This window comes from Paroedura picta, chromosome 5 (assembly GCF_049243985.1).
Source record: "Paroedura picta isolate Pp20150507F chromosome 5, Ppicta_v3.0, whole genome shotgun sequence".
Lineage (NCBI taxonomy): Eukaryota > Metazoa > Chordata > Lepidosauria > Squamata > Gekkonidae > Paroedura > Paroedura picta.
In genome coordinates this window covers 53,891,154-53,910,770 of record NC_135373.1, presented here as the reverse complement: position 1 = coordinate 53,910,770, position 19,617 = coordinate 53,891,154, and the positions used below count along the sequence as shown (strand labels likewise).

At 42.5% G+C, this 19,617-nt stretch overlaps 1 protein-coding gene across 6 annotated transcripts in view; it reads right to left on the bottom strand.

The window, feature by feature from the left end:
- The window catches only part of CACNA2D1 (calcium voltage-gated channel auxiliary subunit alpha2delta 1), a 419,757-nt gene that overhangs the window by 72,988 nt on the left and 327,152 nt on the right, over positions 1–19,617 (bottom strand). For all 6 annotated transcript variants that reach the window (XR_013231087.1, XM_077338003.1, XM_077338001.1 and 3 more), the window contains 2 exons: positions 17,345–17,503; positions 9,903–10,013 (listed from right to left, as the gene is read on the bottom strand). Coding sequence is in view for 5 of the 6 variants with exons in the window: in XM_077338003.1 (XP_077194118.1) it covers positions 9,903–10,013; positions 17,345–17,503 (270 nt within the window). In the remaining variant the exon portion in view is untranslated. The remainder of the gene's footprint in view (positions 1–9,902; positions 10,014–17,344; positions 17,504–19,617) is intronic.

Here is a 19,617-nt window from a genome sequence, read left to right as displayed (position 1 = left end):
GATGTGAGATTGTTTACTAGTAGGAACAAAATATCCACTTATATGGCCACCAGTTCTATGATGATACAGAAAATTAATAGTGAGCTAATAATTGATTAAGCAAGACTCAAAATTTTATAAGTGCCACAAGGCTGTCAATATTTTCTGTAGACAATTAAAAGTCACTTGGCCAAGTCTGCCAATGGACTTAACAATGATAGTACGTATTGAATGCTAAATATAGGATGCTGATCACAAAGGTTTTCTTAATGGCAAGAAAGTACTGGTCCCTTGGTGATGGCTCAAAAGGAAAGGAAAGTGCTCACCCATTGCAAGTGAGAGGAATGCTGAATTAGAACATATTGCTCTCTTTCTAAATAGTTGCTCCAGGTCATCAAGAATACAGAAAGCAAATAATATACATAGATATATGTCAACCAACCATAAGAGTTCATGTGGACAAAAGGATATGGTAGCCAGTTTGCACATTATACTGAGCCCATGTACATCTTGCAAATACATACACATAAGTATTAATGAGAAGCAGTTTGTGTTCTCTTTGCAAATGAAACTGAGGTCCAGTATCTGCATAAATGTAGGATTTAAATCACACATTCTGCTGTACACGCATTAAGCTCAATGTGAGACTTAATGCATGTAGAAAGAACAATCAAGTGTACACTACTGTGGTGTACCAAGGCAGGGCAGTAGGAGCACTCTGCCCAGAGTACAGGCCATAAGGGGGTGCATTGTTGTATCCCCAAAACTGATGGAAGGAGGAAATCTATTCACCACCGGGAAGAAGAAAAAGCAAGTAAGTGAAAGGAGGCAAGCCAGATAGAAGCTGCACAGCAATTCCCTGCTGCTGAGACTCCAGTTTTTTTGCAGCTATGCATCCCCTCCCCTTTCTGGAACTGGATGAGGGGGGTCACAGTTGGAAGAAAGGGTTGTCACGAGCCTGGCTGCCTGCCTTGCAGCCAGCCCATTTCTCACAGCACTGAACTCTGATGGCTTTCCAAGAAGCTGCCTCCTTTGGCAGGCTGAGCCCATGCTGACATGAGAGAAGCTGCATCTTACTCACACCAAAACAGACCAGAGGAGGAGGCAAGGGGATGGGAGAGGAAGGGAGGGAGAGACGGGGGACTTGGCAAGAACTGTGGCTGAGCAGAAATCTCTCTCTGAATCTGTAATTAAGTCTCTGATGGCATCCAATTTTGCTAAAGGTCAGTTCTGAATTAGCTTGGCCAGAATGGCCCTTGCAGACAGTCCAGGCAGGCCTCCCTATCAATCAACATCCTCGTTTCACTTCATGCACATACCCCAGTCCTTCTCAAGGCCTCCAAGCTTCTGTAAAACGGGCTGGTGAGTCTGATTCTGAGCAGGTAACACCCACCACGGCCATAAAAAGCTTCAGTCCTGGTTATTTCTTTAGGGGTACAAGGGAAGGATCAAGCGACAGCTCAGGTAACGCTTGAGAATGGGAATGGTGAGGAAGAAATCTCAGCTTGACTTTGGGGTTCAGGACAAAGGGGTGGGGGCAATTAGAGGCAAGGGACAGGATGCCCAGCTGAAGACTCGACCCAGGCAAACCCTACACCAGGGGTGGCCAAACTGTGGCTCTTCAGATGTCCAAGGACTACAATACCCATGAGCACCTGCTGGCAGAATTGTAGTCACAGGAATTATAGTCTATAGACATCTGGAGAGCCACAATTTGGCAACCCCTGCACTACACCTTGCTACCAGCAAGATCTTTCTTGCCTTTCTCAAATCCAGGGCATCAAACCCCCTTCTTGCCCATTGGTGAAATCTAAAAGCAGATGGATGACGGGCTTCCAGTTTTCTTTGTTTATCTCTGCTCTTCCTCATCCACCTTCTATACCTTAGCCTCTAGCACCATATGTGCTGCTGCAGCAATCTGGGATCCAGGCTCCCTAACCCCTCCAACCAGGTGATGGATCCTGGGGGCAGCTCCTTCAAAGTCTGCCAAAGGGGATCTGGGCAGCGCTGCCAGGAATGCGAGAGGGCAGTGCCTCCTGGGCACATAGAGGAAGGGAGTGTTAAAATGCAGTCTGGGTGGATTTAACATTAGGTATGCCACTGATCCAGTGTCCAGGGATTGTATGTGCATTCACTGTAACGTGTGAATATGGATTTTGTATACAGTGTACTCTTGATTAAAAAGAATACACACTGAATAATTTCCATGTTACATTCGGTCCATGTACATGAGGGATACCAGCCTCTCAGTCTGACTATTATACCAATTAATATACTTACTAATATTATTTTGGATGGTCTTTGAAAAGATATCACCTTCATCTATGTGCCTAAAAACTCTCAGCCTTACTTATAATAATTAAAATACAATCGTATTTTGACATCACATACGCAGAAAAAGTCAGTAGTCCCCGAGATTAGGAAATGCCTGCTGTATAGTTCTTCAGTATTTAATTACTGCCACCTAGTGGAACATCCAGGAATGTTCACCAGGTTTCTCTTTCTCCTTTCTAATAAAAACAAACAGGAAAGCCATAAGGAGGCAAAGACTAAAATAATTTTATTTCAAGAGAAGCTCAAGAGAACTAGAGTCCACTTTTTCAGATGTAATTAATGCCTATGCAATTAATGTAATTAAACAGATACAATTAATGCCTATAAATACAAATATCATTGATAAGCTGGCCTCCCTACATAAATGGACAAATATCTGTATGCCATCCAGAAATGTTTAACAATGCACTGTACCTCCACCTCCCTCCTGGAGAGAAGGAGGTGAATCTCTGATTGGTTTTAACATAATCTGACACACTTAAATGTTTGGAATGTTTAATTTATTGTTTTATCTTTGATGTGTTGTGAGCTGTCTTGAGTCCTCAGGGAAGGGCGACATTTATTATTGTGGTTGTTGTTATTGTTGTTGTTACTGTTATTGTTAGATTTGTTACCCGCTGCTATCAGCATGCCATCTTGTGGCGGGTTACACAATAAAACCCCACATGAATACAGTTAATAGCCCCCATTAAAATACAAACCCTGGTGGCGAAAAATCTACCCTCCCCCCCACAACAACTAGCCCCCTCTCCGTGTGCCAACGAGGGATTCTACAGTTGCTGGCGGTCTACCACAAAGCGACTGGCCTGATGCAGTCTCTCCTGGAGGGGCCCATCTGAGCCTGGCAGAAGAGCTCGATTTTACAGGCCCTGTGAAACAGAGAGAGTTCCCTCAGGGCCCTCAGCTCTTCCAGGAGCCCATTCCACCAGATTGGGGCCAGGACCGAAAAGGCTAGTTGTTGTTGTGGGGGGGAGGGGGACTGAAATATCATACTCGTATATGGAATTCAGGAATATTGATAATTTGGGGGTCAAATGTACCCAAACCCAAAAAATCCCCCCCAATTGCACACTCCATTATTTAAGCATAGGAATTGTTTACTGCAGCAACCAAACTGGTAGAAAATAACATACCGTCCTCCTACCGTCTTCTATCTAAGGTACTTCTTCTCCACATTCAGTTGTTGGCCTTGATAAGGTCTCACAACAAAGGAAAATATGCTTTTCAGATAATAAAATTACAATCTACCTTTCAACTTGATTGGATATGGAACAGCCAAGACAGATGTATCTAATAATATAAAGTCCATAACCTGTACAACCTGTCAATTCAGTGCAGTAATAACAGCTTCTCATTTAAACCCAGTTCTTGAAGGTTAAGGGATTTTATGTGCTGGAATAAAAATTAATGATGACCCAAGCCACTATATTTAAAGAAATGATAATAAATAGCTTCCATGGTCTTTTAATAACCTCATCTCTGCATTTTGTTTATTTAAAGACACAATCAGACCACCATGTTAGTTCACCAAAAAGCACTAAGCTCCACCATATCCCTTTCTGAACCTGTTCAAAAAATACTCCAGCACTTTAAAGATAAAAACAGAACCTCTTTTTGAAATACAGGGCTGGCCCTGCCCTGAAAGCACTTTGTTCATGGGGGGAGGATAGACCCAGGGAGCACAGCCACCTGCAACTGTGCAGGGACATATCGCTAATGCAGGTGCATTTGTCCCCAGTTATCCTTCTAAAACAGAGAAGAATAGTCCATGAGTAAGTCTGTTGTACTGTTGACTGAAAAGCGTTATTGGCCAACCAACGCAGAATCAGAGAAACCCAGAATTGTGGGACAATATGACAAAACACACCTATTGTACAACCTGAGAATCTAAGCCAGTGTCAAACCAGGGAATCTGCCAAGCCATACTGAATAGGAAAGTTGCAAGCCCAACAAACATAACATCAGAGAAACCAGCCTCTCAGTACAACCTGAGAATCTACTGCAAAGTCAAACTTTAGAATCCAGTGCAGACCTGACACAAACCAACTTGTGTAAAGAATACAATGTTGCAAAACCAACAAAGCAAATTTCAAAGGACACAATCAAAGCCCAAACAACATGGCAAGCCTATACCAAACCAAGGAAGAAACAGAAGCACAGTAAAATTAATTGGGGGGGGGGCATTCTGGGGTCTCAAAACATTGGCTCCTGATATTCTCTGTTACTCTTGAATATTTCTGGTATCTGCAAAATACCAATAAGGTATACATTTATCCCAATCTGTGATTTTCCTTGAAGGATCCATATCTGCTTTTCTTTTCCATATTTTTAAAAAATATACTTTTCCAGGGAGTCATTCCTATTCACCTCTATACAGAGGAAAGTGCCTATAATTAGAATCCAATGAGGCACAGTTCTCCTTAGTATTAAGGGAAGTGAGGATTCAGAAGGAAAAAAGGCTCAAAAATAGAAATACCAATTGAACCCCTATTTTAAACGTGTCCTGGGAACTGCACAAGGAACTGCAAAACGTACTACCAATTCCAGAACACCCACAGGTACACTCTTTATGCATATTCTTTGGCTCGATTCAGACATCAATTGAAACCATGATTTATTGTAATGGTGCTTAGGTCTCAGCCATAGGCCAAGTGGAATAACTCTGCCTTGCAAGCCCTGTGGTGCTGTTTAAGGTCCTAGAGGGACCCAATCTCCTTTGGTAGAGTGTTCCGCCAGGCCAAAGCCAGAGCTGAAAAGGGCCTGGGCCTGGCCGGGGCTAATTTTAGATCCTTGGGGCTAGGGATCCTAAAGAGATTTTATTCACTATAATGTAACTTTCTTTGGGGGACATAATGGGAAAGGCAGGACGGTAGATATGAAGCAGCTTCTAAACAGGCAGTTTCCCAAAATGTTCTCAACATTGAAATGGTCCCCATTTGCCACCTGCTGTGGAGAAACTCCATTATGCAACAACAACAGTTCCTCCTTTGTGGTTATTTTGATTTCTTTCATGAGAAAATAATCTCAGCGAAGCCATTCAGATCTCCAAACCACACTCAAAGCATTTAAAATGCAGAGCATATTTAAAATGTTTCTTAAAAAATGCTAAGTTATCTACTCGGTTCAAGATTCATGTTCCCAGTTGATAGGAGTGGTCCAGCTAATGGGGTCTTATGAAGTGAAAGACTTCATTAATCTGGGCCATTCACCGGATGACATTACACGCATAACAACCCATTAATTATATAAATGTATGAATGAGAAATAGACAGGATAAGCAATCATTCTTGGAAGGAAATGTGTTTCTGCAAAGTGAGGTATAGTCTAAATTCAATTATGATTCCTGCACAAAGAAAAGTTAAAATTTTCCTTAAGTCCTTGCAGGATGCGGTACATAACTTCTTCTTCAGGAAGAGGTGGGACCAGTGTTTCCCATATACTAACCCTTTGATTAAGTTTCAATCACTGTGGATTCAACAGCTCTTGAACCCAACTTGCTATAGTCCTGGGAAGCTTCAGCACTGACATTAAGGGTCAATTTCACCCCAGTCTAATCCCAACCGCCTACCTTAGAATCCATCTCTTTTCTCCCGCCTGGCCAGGTAGAGAACAGAGGGACAGGATTCTGACATTATTTGGATTTCTGCCCTGAGATATAAAGAGGTGAACTGGTACCCCCTTAGATGAGATGCTGCTTCACTCTTACGAAACTCACAAGGCACACAAGCAAAAGTGTCAAACTGAAACATCCAAATCCAAAAGCCATATATTTGTTGGGGTCAGAAACTATAGTCAGCAAGCCTTGTGTAGCTTTACATTAACATTTTGGATTAATATCACTCCTGATTCAGACTGGCAGGTTGTTTGAGGTTCTGGTAATGCCTTTGTAAGAGGTTTATTTAGCTGTCAGTGTAATTGCATAAACAATGAAATGGAACCAAAGAAGATCCGGTGAAACGGATTTAAAAGCTCGAGTTATTGCATACAAATGTGCTGGAGGCAAAAATAGCAGAAGAAGGATCCCTGTAGGAAACAACTCAACAATACACAACTTCCAGGTTGCATGAGCACTGGGGAAAAGCAACTTCTTAGAAAGGGCTACCGTATTATTTGGGATCATACTGTAAAAAGGTTGCTCCAGTGGAATCCAGCAAATCACAAACAAGATCTCAGCAGTGTAATGTTAGAGTTTCTCCACCCTTCCAATCAGAAGGGGAATTCTGTTATTGGTAGCCAGCAGTGCCTGTTAAGCTTTGGGGGGCTCCTATTGGTGTTTCCAAGGCTGGAGAATTCTGCCCCTTTGCCTCTTGAGTCTTGTAAACAGTTTAATTGACTGGAGACAGTCTGTCTGGAAATGTAAATAATTCATGAACCACCATAGCAACACAATTCATGAAATGTTTGTGCTGGGTACCCTTCAATGAACATCACTTTGCAGAACAAAAACCAGCCAAAATTCATGATGAACTTTACTTCATGTCCAGTCTATGTCCATCCCTAACCATGGGAATTAATTAAATTCTTCTGATATTATCAACTATAGGGTACAAGGCCCAGATCTATTTAACTTTCATGAATCCAGTGATGATTAAACATGCCCTGCTCTTTGTGTAAAACACACATTGCAAGAATGCCAGCTCAAGGATGACTTTCAGAGTTCAGTGAGTACAAATAATAATCCAGTTTATCTAATATAAAAAGTTTTGAGCTTTTTATTTTTGGCTTTGCTGTTCCTGTCTGTCAAACATTTTTATAAAGGTGTGCAGTCACACAAAGCCAGTATAGTGGTATACAGACTAGAATCTGGAAGACTCACACTCAAACACCATTCTGCCATGAAACTCAAACCAATTGCTCTTTCTCAGCCTCAGCTACTTCACAGAGTTGTGAGGATAAAAATAGAGAACCACATAACCTGGATCTCATAAGAACATAAAAAGAGCTCTGCTGGATCAGACAATTGATCCATTCAGTCCAGCATCTTGTCTCAAAAAATAAACAAACAACCAACAGGAAATACAGGTCAAGGCCTTCCCCTAATGTAGCCTCCTGGTACGGGTATTCAGAGGTTTATTGCCTAAGAATATGGAGGTCCCTTTGAGTTACCATGGTTCACAGCCACTAGTCTCCATTAATCTGCCCAATCCCCCTTTAAAGGTATTTATGCCTGTGGGCATCACTACATCATCTGGCAACAAATTCCCCTTCCTTGGAGGTAGACAGACATCCTTTTGCAGACAAAACATTTATATTCATTAAAGAATTCTCAAACACCTTCTTCAGAGACTGACTCTCCTTTTATGGGCCACTCATCTTCTTGTGATGACCTGTTTTGTGTTTCATTGTTATGTGATGTCAGGTCATAAAAGGTTTTCCAATGATGGCCGTGGGACTATGGAAGTGCTAACTCAAGCACATCTCTGATGGCTCTTAGAAGGGGTAAGGGAGGCTACTGGAACATACCCCTGAAGCTGCGTCAGTCTACCAGGTTCAACACTGTCCACTCAGACTAGCAGTGGCTCTCAAGGTATCCCAAGAGAGGTCTTTCACATCACCTGTTACCTGATCCTTTTAACTGAAGATGCCAAGGACTAAACCTGGGACCTTCTACATGCCAAGAGGATGCTCTAGCACTGAACCACAGCCCCTCGTCTCACTTGCTTAGGAAAGAAATGTGAGCTAATACGTGGGAGAAATGTGATAAAGTATTGCTTGGAGCCACCTCACTCATAAAATATAGCAAGTACAAATATTTTAAATAAAGTAAAAGAAAAGGCCAAACAGTTAATCCAAATGTATTACAATAATGATTCAGGTGGTCTTGTGCCATTCCTTTAAATTTTAGAGGGACTCCAGAAGACAGCCCAAAAAACAGCTGTCTGGTGGGAAGTCACTCTCCACCGTGCAGCTATTTCGGGCTGTCTTGTGAAGTCCCTTTAAAGTTTAACTGAGCAGAAACCAGGGATTTAAAGGGACTCCAAGTTTAATTAAACCCCTGCTTTAAATTAAACCCCAGATGCGTGGCCTTAAACTTCAAAAGAACTGCACAAGACAGCCCAAAAAAGCTGCATGATATGTCACCCTGTCACACACCTGTTTTTAGTTTGTCAACTACCTATGAGAAAGGGGGCGGGGTTGGTTCCCAAGCAGGTGGCTGGGAGATGCTTAGGATGGTTCTCCAGAAAATCCCACTTTGTTGCAGGCTCTCGTAAGAGTTCTGGTTCTAGAATACATTTTGAACATAGGCAATGTCCTTAAACTTAACAGGACTGAACAAAGACCAGAACTGAATAATGCCAGGACAGCGAAGAGAATCCGTCACAGTTTCAAAAGAGTCTGGATTTCACAGCCAAAATGGGAGTAGGACTTAGCTCACAAGTTAAGAGGAATTATATTTAGTGTATTTATATGAAATTCCAGCTATTTATTCCATATATTTATACGGAATGGAAAACCAAGGATGAAGAAAGAAGACATGACTCAAGCCCTGTTGACAGTACCAGTGGTGACTTTGAGCCAAGGCCACTGAACTTCCTCTTCAGGGCTCTTTAAAGCATGTGGACCACACTGAAACAACATTGCATCATTCAACCCTACATGTGGTGTAGAGGTGAAGAGCGGCGGCCTCTAATCTGGAGAACTGGGTTTGATTCCCCACTCCTCCATATGTAGCCAACTGGGTAATCATGCACTAGTCACAGTCCTGTTAGAGTTGTTCTCACAGAGCAGTTCTTTCAGAGCTTTCTCAGCCCCACCTACCTCACAGGGTATCTGTTGTAGGAAGAGGAAGGGAAGTCAATTGTAAACCACTTTGGGATTTCTTTGAATAGTGAAACATGGGGTATAAAAACCAACTCTTCTTCTTCTACATGTGTTGATTATTATGTTGACTTAGGGCCACTGAATCCATTGCTGTTCCCTATGACTGGGAGTAATGCACCCACAGCCTATGGCCTTGTACACTGGAGATGTCAAGATTTTTACATATGCATGCAAAGTATATGATCTGTCACTGAATGACAGGCTCTCTGAATAATGTTATGGCTCCCCCATGACCAGAAGGCAGTGTGTCTCCCTCACAGTATCCATGACTGCTGATAATAGTAAACAGCTGATTGTACAATTATCTGCAAGGCATTCAGAAAGTGGTAATTATTATGGGTTTATTCAGGTGCTCAGCTATCTTGATTTAGGGAGGCCATCACTGACAGTTCAAGGGATATGAAAGTGTCTGTGAGATATTCAAAGGGATTCCTGATGTGAAAAAGACATTGGAATAACTTGCAGGAACTTGATCCAAGGTTGGCACTGCTTATTCAAGTTTGACAAGCTACATTTCAGGTTTATAAACAAAAAGGTGCCGGCTTTTTGGTCTGCAGATCACACTGAATTACCTTTACCTTGCTTATATGTCAGCATATGTGTTGCTGTGCAACACCACTTTCAGTGAATTTCTTGAAAATAATCTGTGAGTTGCTTTCTCAAAACATTCCTTGATTTTAAAGCATATATGACCTTTTATGGATTTTCATTCAAGTCATAATAGGAGAGAAACCAAACACTAAAGTGTTTCCACAAATGAGCCTTACTTTTTTTTCCATGTTGTATTTGTTGAAAATCTCCTGTGCTTTTTCTTCACCACCATCAGTAAACAACATAATAATCTTGTTGCAGTTAGCTCTGTAGACACTCTGGCTGTGCTGGAAGAGAGACAGAGGCACGGACTAGTTAATGGTTCATCAAACACAATAAGCCAACCTGCATCTTTTAAGTACCAGTGGGCAAGTAAGGGGCTTGTGTATTTTTCAATCTTCATTCTCCCATATTTTCTGCAACAGGACAAGTTAATAGGAAGTTGTTTCCTTTCATATTACTTTCCTCAGCTTTCGTATTAAAGATTATGGTATGGCTTATTTTGGGCATTTGTACAAAGGAGAAAAAGAAATTCTTTGTTCCAAAGAACAAAGAGTGGTTGGATCCTGCCCATCCAGTCTGCTAAATTGGAGAGGTATCTTTGCTTGATGCAAAAATGCACCTTCACAAGTGCAATGGATCCACAGGATCTAACAATAGAGATATAAGCAAGCTAGAGAGGACACAAAAACATGCTTACCTGGGACTTAGAAGGGAGAACTTTGACCCAGATTGCCAATTTGTTTGCATTTTTATCTCTAGAGGTGCTTTTTGAGGGTTTTTTAAATAGAGGTGTGTGAACATTGGCTCTTTTGGTGTATTAGGAATTTGAGCCAGTTTGATGTAGTGGTTAAGAGGGGCGGCTTCTAATCTGGTAGGCCGGGTCTGATCCCCCACTCCTCCACATGCAGCCGGCTGGTCAATATTGGGCTAGCACAGTCCTGTTAGAAGCTGTTCTTGTAGAGCAGTCCTTTCAGATCTCTCTCAGCCCCACCTACCTCACAGGGTGTTTGTTATGAGGAGAGGAAGGTAAGGTGATTGTAAGCCACTTAGAGACTCCTTTGCCCTCCAAGTGATGTTTCTTTGAAGTCCGGTAGACATTTTGACTGAGCAGAGACCATCTGTCTGGAAATGTATCCATTCACAAACTGCCACAAACAGCTTGAAAGTTCATGGAAAGTTTATATTCACAAACCATGAACTGTCCCAAATTCATCATGAGCTTTAATCTATGATCTGGTTTGTGCCTACCTCTGTATAGAATATATTACAGAATTGGAATAGCACTTAGTTCAAATTCTTACTCAGACACGAATATGACTGCATAATTCTGCGCCAAGTCACTAGCTCTCAGCTTAAAATCACAGGGCTGATCTGAAGTTAAAATGGAGAAAATGTAAATTAAGCCACCATGAAATCACAGCAAAAAGGGAGAAATACTAAGGCAATAAATCTGAATTCACTGATAAACATTCCCTAATTTCTACCATGTCAACTTCAAAAAGTGAGCAACATTATAAAATTAAAAATGGGACTTTTAACAATGAAACACTTTAAAATTAAGAATAGGGCTTGCTGGTACAAGACATACTGAACCCACGGCCAAGATGTCAACTTCCATCCCAATTTTAACACCATCTCTCTATTACCTTACCAAATAAAGTTGAATAACAAAAGTTCCCAACCATATTATTAGTATGCATTTGATTCAAAGATAAAAAATTCATGTTGAAATAAAAAATGCATGGCGGTTCCATCGTGAAATATCTTGCTTTAGGGGTTAGAGCTTATGAAAGAAATAAAGGGAAGGGGGGAAGCCTCATAAATATTGTAAACCAACTGCCTCAACGTTGTTTAGATATAAATTCCACAGCGACATCACATAAGCTCCAGAAACATGGAGAAGGCAAATGTCCTGTCTGACTAGCATCGAACCTGCATCCTACCACTCTGCTCAGCTCCGTCAGGGCCCAAATCTTGACTGGCAGCTCATTCTACTAGGCTGTGGCCAAGATCAGGGTTCACCGGCTAGTTTGACTTTGCAGAGCATAATGCTCTTTGGGGAACATATTCAGCAAGGTGGTCCTTCAAATATTACACTGCTTTTTAAAAGACAGCTGCTAAGTACAAAATCCCAGAACATGGTGACATATAACTTTTAAAAGGAAATCTTCCAATAGAGGTAGAGGAGGAAATATAGCAATAGTATAGCAAAAGTATAGAAATATAGCAATATTTCTATACTTTATTTTTTCTAAACTGACTATCATTCATATACAGAACTCATTAATATGTACAAGTATGTGTGTATTCTCATTTTTAAAAAATGGTTTTGACCCAAATGGATTACAGTTACCCCCTCATTTCCATTGAATTTTCAATCTTTGAGCCCCACAGTTTTGGATAACCACAGAACACCTCTGGGATACCCTTGCTCGTCTGAACATCTTCAACTTTGGATCCTCTGAATCGATCCTGCTAACAGTGGAGTTTTTTTACATAACTCTTGCCCGAGGAAGACTCAAGCACTGGCAGAATGGCTTTGTAAAATCAATCTATCTGTCTGCCTGCCTGCCTGCCTGCCTGCCTGCATACGTACATTTGCATGTATTCAAAAGCAAAGGGCAGACATGCACTCAGTGGTATTTTATATCCATCTATCTAATGTGCTTTAAATCTTGCCCCTCCCTCTAAGGAATCCAAGGCAGCAAGCATAACTCTCCCCTTGATCATTGTACCCTCACAACAAATCTGTTCTGATAGAAAGAGGGAAAATGACTGGCTTGAAGCCATCCAGTGGGCTTCAGGACTGAGAACCGTGTTCTCCCTGACAGACTCTGTGACAAGAAGAGGAGTTGGTTTTTATAACTAGCTTTCCACTTCCTGAAGGAGTCTCAAAGCGGCTTACAATCCCCTTCCCTTCCTAGATGAGGCTGAGAGAGCTATGAGAGAAGTGTTCTGGTCCAAAGTCACTCAGCTGGCTGCATGTGGAAGAGTGGGAAATCAAATGTATAGCCCACCTTTCTGCCCTCAAAAGAGACAGTGAGGCAACTAGCAAATCAAAACATGCACAATAAAATCACATTTTATAACCATTAAAACCATCCTTCCAATAAAAATAATACAATAATACAACAACAACAACAACAACAAAAGTTGTCAGGCACCAGGTTAAAGTGTTCCTGTATGCCCAGGCTTCCAACTGAATGTTTTAGTCCATCATTTAGAATTTTATGGCTTATTTCCTGCTTGCCAATACTGATGTTTTAGTGACTTACTTTCAAGACTTTAGTGACTTACTACACTGCTTTGCAATTGATAACAGTTTTATAATTGGAATGATTGGAATAGTTTTATTGATCAAAATATTCATTTTGTTGAGCTGTTTTTATTGGATTCTGCTGGGCTGGAAATTCAGCTGCTGTAATGCCTTGAGCCGGTCTTGAGCCACTAATTCTGAAATGCCTCCTTCCTTCCCCTTTGCCTGCTCCTTCATTTGACACGGATGAGGATTTTTATTCCCATCAGTTGCTTTATGGTTAGTGTGGCTTTACTCACTGCTCCGTTTTACTGAGGCTTGCTTTAAAAAAAAAGAAAAGCTTTACGTTATGTCAAAAATCTCACTATTAAAAATGCAGCCGAATCTGCCAAAACAGTTGATGTTCTGCCTAAAGACGCTCTGGAGTAAAACTGTCATCTACAGCTTCTTGGATGTATATACCTTCCTGATCATTCACTGAGAAGGGGGGTGGACTAGATGGCCTGTATGACTCCTTCTAACTCCATGATTCTAGATGAAGACAACCTCTAAACCCAGTGTGACACCCTTAATCCTAGACAGGGACAGTTTCTGGGGCCTGGGGCAAAAGTCCAGGATGGGCCTCCAGCATCACTGCCCTGGGTAAGGTGAGAGGGTGGATGAAGCCACAGAGCTGGCTGGGGAGAAGGGATGTATTCAATTGCCAATAAAGTCCTTGGAAAGATGGCAGAAAAACAGACTGTGGACTGATATTTTTCTCCCTTTAATTAGAGCAAAAGTAAGATTGTTCTGCACCTTTTCATTTCAGGGTTCAGTACAACTTGTCAAAGATTTATCCACTGGAGAATCTATGCAGCCAGACAAGATATAAAATTGCCTGAGAATATGACCATCCTGTCTAATACATCAAACTTACAAATACCCTGAGGTTGCAGTTGACAATCTCTCTCATTCCCCCAAATCATTTCAGACTCCCAAATTTCCAGTCTCATAAATTGGACTTTGCTAATGCACTATTTTTAGATAAAATATAAATAATGTTCATTCCCTTTTTAAGTAGTCCTGACACTCTGAGAGTTCGTGTAGTTATCTTAGATCAGAAGATCAGTACCACCACCAAGAGGTTATATATCCTGTTGGGATAACCATTCTCAACAGAACACTCCAACCATTTTGACTTTTCAATTTCCTCCTGCCTATCTGCCTATCTGTCATCCCCTCAACCGATGGGAACCCAGTTCTTCTATCTCTCTCTCAATAGCAAGAGGAGGAGGTAGAAAGAGATGGGCTCGGTGTATGGACCACACAAAAACTGGAAACGTATCTTCTTTGCCTGAAGCATTGGAGGAAATGCTTTCAAGACAAGCAGATAACAGTTTGCCCTTTCCTTTGTTGTCAAGGTCTCTTCCCCCCCCCCCCCCAAACCCTGACAAGGAGTCAAAAATGCTGCAACTTTAAGACAAACTCTAAGCCTAGAGTGGGTATCCTTATGGATCTCTGGACAAAGCTGCTTGAGAATAATGTAGAGATCTTTGCATGAAGTAGGAGAGCCAGCGTGGTGTAGTGGTTAAAAGCAGTAGGCTCTAATCTGGAGAACCTGATTTGATTCCCCATTCCTCCACATGCAGTCAGCTGGGTGACCTTGGGCTAGTCATGGTTCTCTTAGAACTGTTATCATAGAGCAGTTCTGTTAGAGCTCTCAGTCCCACCTACCTCACAGGGTGTCTGTTGTGGGGAGAGGAAGGGAAAGGTGCTTGTAAGCTGCTTTGGGACTCCTTCAGGTAGTGAAAAGTGGAATATATAAATCCAGCTCTTTTTCTTTTCACATCATCCCTAAAATTCAGCCATGGGGACCTAAAAAAGATCTCCCAGAGCTGTTTTGAGGGCAGAGTTAAGCATCCATGGCATCAAAGTATCCTGTGTCCACCTATCCAAACTCTATCTAGGCACGAGCCTACATGTCTGGACAACAACTCTTCAAGAAAGGCAAAAGTCACAGAAGGTGACAGGGAGGCATCACCTCCCCCAGCAATTGCTGCTTCTATTGGAGCTGAAATCCTCCTGCAAAAGGGCTCATTATTCAGAATGAGCTTTTTGTCAAGATGCGGCAGAACAGTAGGTAGCAGCAAGCAACCGCCTCCCTTTTCAAATTTACCAATTTCTTCTTGGTGGCTTTATTAAAAATACTTAGTTGTACTTGGCAGCGTATTGGGTAAGTAATTTTCTCCTGTATGTGCAGAACATAACTCATTCTGGCAACCGCGGTGCTGGCACAATTATTTAGGAATGTTTGAAAACAAACTGGCATTGGTGGTAATTGGAAGAGCTTTTCATAAGACAAAAAGGTACATGTGTATCTTTCTTTGAATGGCACAGATACAACCAGGCAGTTCCATCCAGAAAACACTTCCTTTTGCAGATCATTGTGTGTTTGTGGTTGTGTGTATGTGTGTGTACAGACGCCCTCCCGGTTTGCCCCCTATGCCCCTCCCAAGGGCAGGATTCCCAGGAACCAAATTTCAGGGGCTCAATATGGTGCAGTCGAAGGAGCTAGTAGGGAAGTCCATGGGTGCTTGGACACCTGCCGTCAGGATGATACTGTTCACGGGACCTCGCTAGAGCAAGACTCGTATCAGCGGGCTCCAACTGCTCCCACCTAGTGAACTTGCCCGTGATTTATTACATCTTGCTTATTATTAAATGGACAGCTGCAATCCTTATAAACCATGTAATCTCTTAGTTCCCCCCCAAACCCAACTGCCCTGCAAAGCCATTCATTTTGATTTGTACAGAAGACTTTGCAGGAGCACTAAGCCCACGTGAGGACTTCAATCAGAGAAAGCCATTCACCCGCCCATCGTTCTTGCTTACATGAGCTACTCTTCTTCTGTGTTTTTATCACCCTGAAGCAATTGTGCTTAGCCTTGGCCACAAATTATGCCGCGGGGCTCCATCCATCACTTTTGACTGCAACTCTCCCAGCTCTTCATCTTCATTATTTCTTCACTCCCCAAATGGTACTCAATAAATGGGGCAAAGTGCTGAAAGAAGACAACGTCTGCCCCCCTGGCCCCCCTTGCTGTTTGCCAGCTAACTTCCAGCGGTGCCATCGTGTGCGATAGAATGAAGACGATCCAACAAGCCCGTGTGCAATTCCCAAAACAGACGTCCGGCCCATCACCGCTGAGGCGCAGTTGCCATGACAGAGAGCAAGAGAGCGCAATGGAGGTCCTTAACCTTTCCAGATCTATCATCCACTTTTAATCCTGAGGTGGCAGCAGGGACTCGGTAAGCAGTGAGCACACAGCATTAGAGCTATGTGACAGAGCCTCTGAACCGGTCTGTGCTAACAGGGAACTCCTGCACTGCTGAGGCACCTTGCCCGGCTGCCCTTCTCTGAGTGCATGCAAAGGGAAGCAGGAAACATGGCGGCAGCAGGTCCTCCCCAAACGAAATGAACAAGACAATGGCAGCTTTGTAGAGGAAAAAGAAGACGATAAGTTGGTTTTATACCCTGCTTTTCACTACCTGAAGAAGTTTCAAAGTGGTTTACAATCTCCTTCCCTTTCTCTCCCCACAAAAGAGACCCTGTGAGGTAGGTGGGGCTGAGAAAACTCTAACAGAACTGTTCTGTCAGAACAGCTACAAGAGAACTGTGACTAGCCCAAGGACACCCAGCTGGCTACATGTGGAGGAGCGGAGAATCAAATCCAGTTCTCCAGATTAGAGACCGCCACTCTTAACCACAACACCCTGGTGGCAAGGAAATTGGGAAAATGTGTATTTGTTGTCCTAAATCTATTGAATTAAGACGAGAAGCCTGCACACACCAGAAAGGGCCAAAACCTGGAAACAATCAGAGAGCAACTGGGTTAGCTATGAATACCTTTGCGTTTTGTTGGTATATATCCTATAGCAAACACAAACAGTATGAATAATAGGCATGTTCTTCAGCTTCTAAGAGGTGGCTTGGAGAAACTGTAGCCCATGCAGGACTTCCTGGCATACATGTAAGCTTACTTATATAATAAGGACCTGGTTTACCTCATTGTTCAAACTTGCCATATGTGCTGCAGAAAATACCACTGTAACATGAGAGCATCTGACATAAACCCAACAGTCACCCAATACAAGCCCAACTGCCGGCTTAGCTGTGGAGCTCATCAGGGGATCACAGAAGCCCATTGGTCTCTCTCAGCCACATCCATCTCCAGTGGGGAGAAGGAGATAAACAAATACATGTTCCAAGGATGGTCAATGTGACAAGTCCGTGTGGCAAGTCCGAGGGAGGGTGATAATCCTCAAAAAGGAAACGCCTCAGAGAAACGTCTGAAGAATGCACAGCTTTCTAACACTTACATTTAGCAGCTGCTCAAAGGCATAGCTGAAGCCCTTCTTATAATCCGTGATTCCTTTGGCTGAGATTTTATAGACTGCCTCTTTCAGCTTCTTCTTGTTCCTCACATTCGCTTGCACAAGGTGGTTAAAGCAACTGACATTCTGAGCATTTTCATTGAACTGTGGAGGAGAAAGAGAGAGAGTTATACTGTAGGTAGGACTGTAACATTTTTGTAACTTGAGTAGCTGACTCCCAACCCATGATGAATTACAAACTGTGCCTCTGTTTCAAAACTAGTTTCCCATGATGGCGGAAAAAAACATCCATGCCTAGAGGCATTATGCCTCTGACTGTGGTGGGTCACAGCAACTAAAAAGGGCAGCTATGGCCCTGGGCCCTGATTGTGGGCTTCCTACAGGTGAGCTGCTTGGCCAGTACAGATGGCAGGATGCTGGTTGGATCCAACTGGGCTCTTCATGCTAAGTTCAGACATCATGTCAAAGCATTGCCTAATATACCGAGTGTCACCATCTGAACACAGACCACTCCGCTGTCTATGGCTCACTAAACAAGGATGTGACATCAGAGTTAAGGCTTAATCCTACCCATGTCACTTCCCTTCTAAGTCCTTAAGAGTAACCTACTGAGCACAGAATAGTGTAACTCTGCTTAGGGCTACACAGCTATTCTTCACTATGGTTTCACTGGATGAGTGAATGCCAACAATCCTGGCTCAGTTCTCACTTATTCCTTAGCACCACATTCCTCAGCTGCTAGAAAATGTAGTGAACTCAGAACTGATTGAGGCAAACCAGGATCTGAGCAGTCGTCTGTCAGCTGAATCCTGATTTCATAAGCAATCCAGAGTTATAAATGATAGTTTCAGCTGATGCCTGAACTGATCCTGGATGCTCTTATGGGAGAGTGAACTGCTGTTCGGGGAGGTGGGGGGGGGGGAACCAATGCTCTCTTGGGTTGACAGGAACCAGTAATATGCCACTTGTATGCTGACCAGCATCTGCTATTTGAGTTCAAGTGTCAGCTCTATAGGTTTGTGGAAGCGCTGCACAAATTTACCAAGATGCTCAATTTTATAGCTGAGTAGAATTAAATGCAAACACCACCCAGTTGTCTGGAGCAGATGGATTGACATTTCTCACAAGCCCCCTTTTCTAATACATAAAACAAGCAGGTGAACATCTTCTCCAGCAGACGCGTCCCAAACTCGATAAATTGGTTGGTTCTTAAGGTCAGAGGATGTCTGGCAACCACAGCTGCAGGCAGCAAACACTACTCAGGACAATATTTCATTAAATTTGAGCATCAATCAACTACAGGGTGATGCTCTTGCAGTATAAAAGCCTCCTGGCCCAGCCATCACATGGTCTATCCCTTCCTCTGGTGGTAATAATATTGCAACAAAAATAATACTTCTGCTCAAGCACACTGGCAGTGCGCTGAGTGTCACTGAGGAGGGGTTAGTGTCTGTCGGCTATGCCTAGAACTTTGCTTTGGTTTATGTCACATAGGTTTATTCACTCGGCTACATTCAGGTAAAGGGAAATCGGATAGGAAAATCTTATATTTGTGTGGCATGGATGTTTTACAGGTATGCTCTGTTGTCAAGATTCTCCCTTTCTCCAATGGATCCAAAGAGGAGACAGAGATCCAGTCATTAGACTCTGAAGGCAAGAAATTATTTTTGAAAACATGTTGGCAGTGATTTGTTTTCTACCTCATGTGGTTATTCATCAGATCCCTCTTCAAGCCCAAAGCAATTCAAATCTTAAAAAAAAACCCTGGAAGAAGACAATGTTGTTGTACAAAGTTCTATTTGGAGAGCACCTTAAAGTTTACTTAAATGGTTTTATTTTACTCTTCCTCTCCTTCAAGCACCAACTGTGTGGGGAGGCAGAATACTAAGATAATTGAACCGAATAAATAATACATTATTCCGTTCGCACAATTACAAAGGAGAACTGCCTTGCATGTTTCAGACACTAGGTGGTAGTCATGTAAAATAAGTTTCTTTCATCCCAACCACGCAGACCACATCCTGAAGCTGGGAAACTACTGCCTTGTGTCTACCTCTACCTCCCGCTCCCAGGCTCAGCTTTCATTTCAAAAGTCCAGGGATAGTGAACATCATCATCATCAGTGTGTGTGTGTGTGTGTGTGTGTGTGTGTGTAAAAAGTACAACTTAACTATTGAGATTGCCAACTTTCAGGTGGAATTCTCCCAGAATTACAATTGCTCTCCAACTAGAGTTTCCCAGAAAAGACAGCTTCTTTG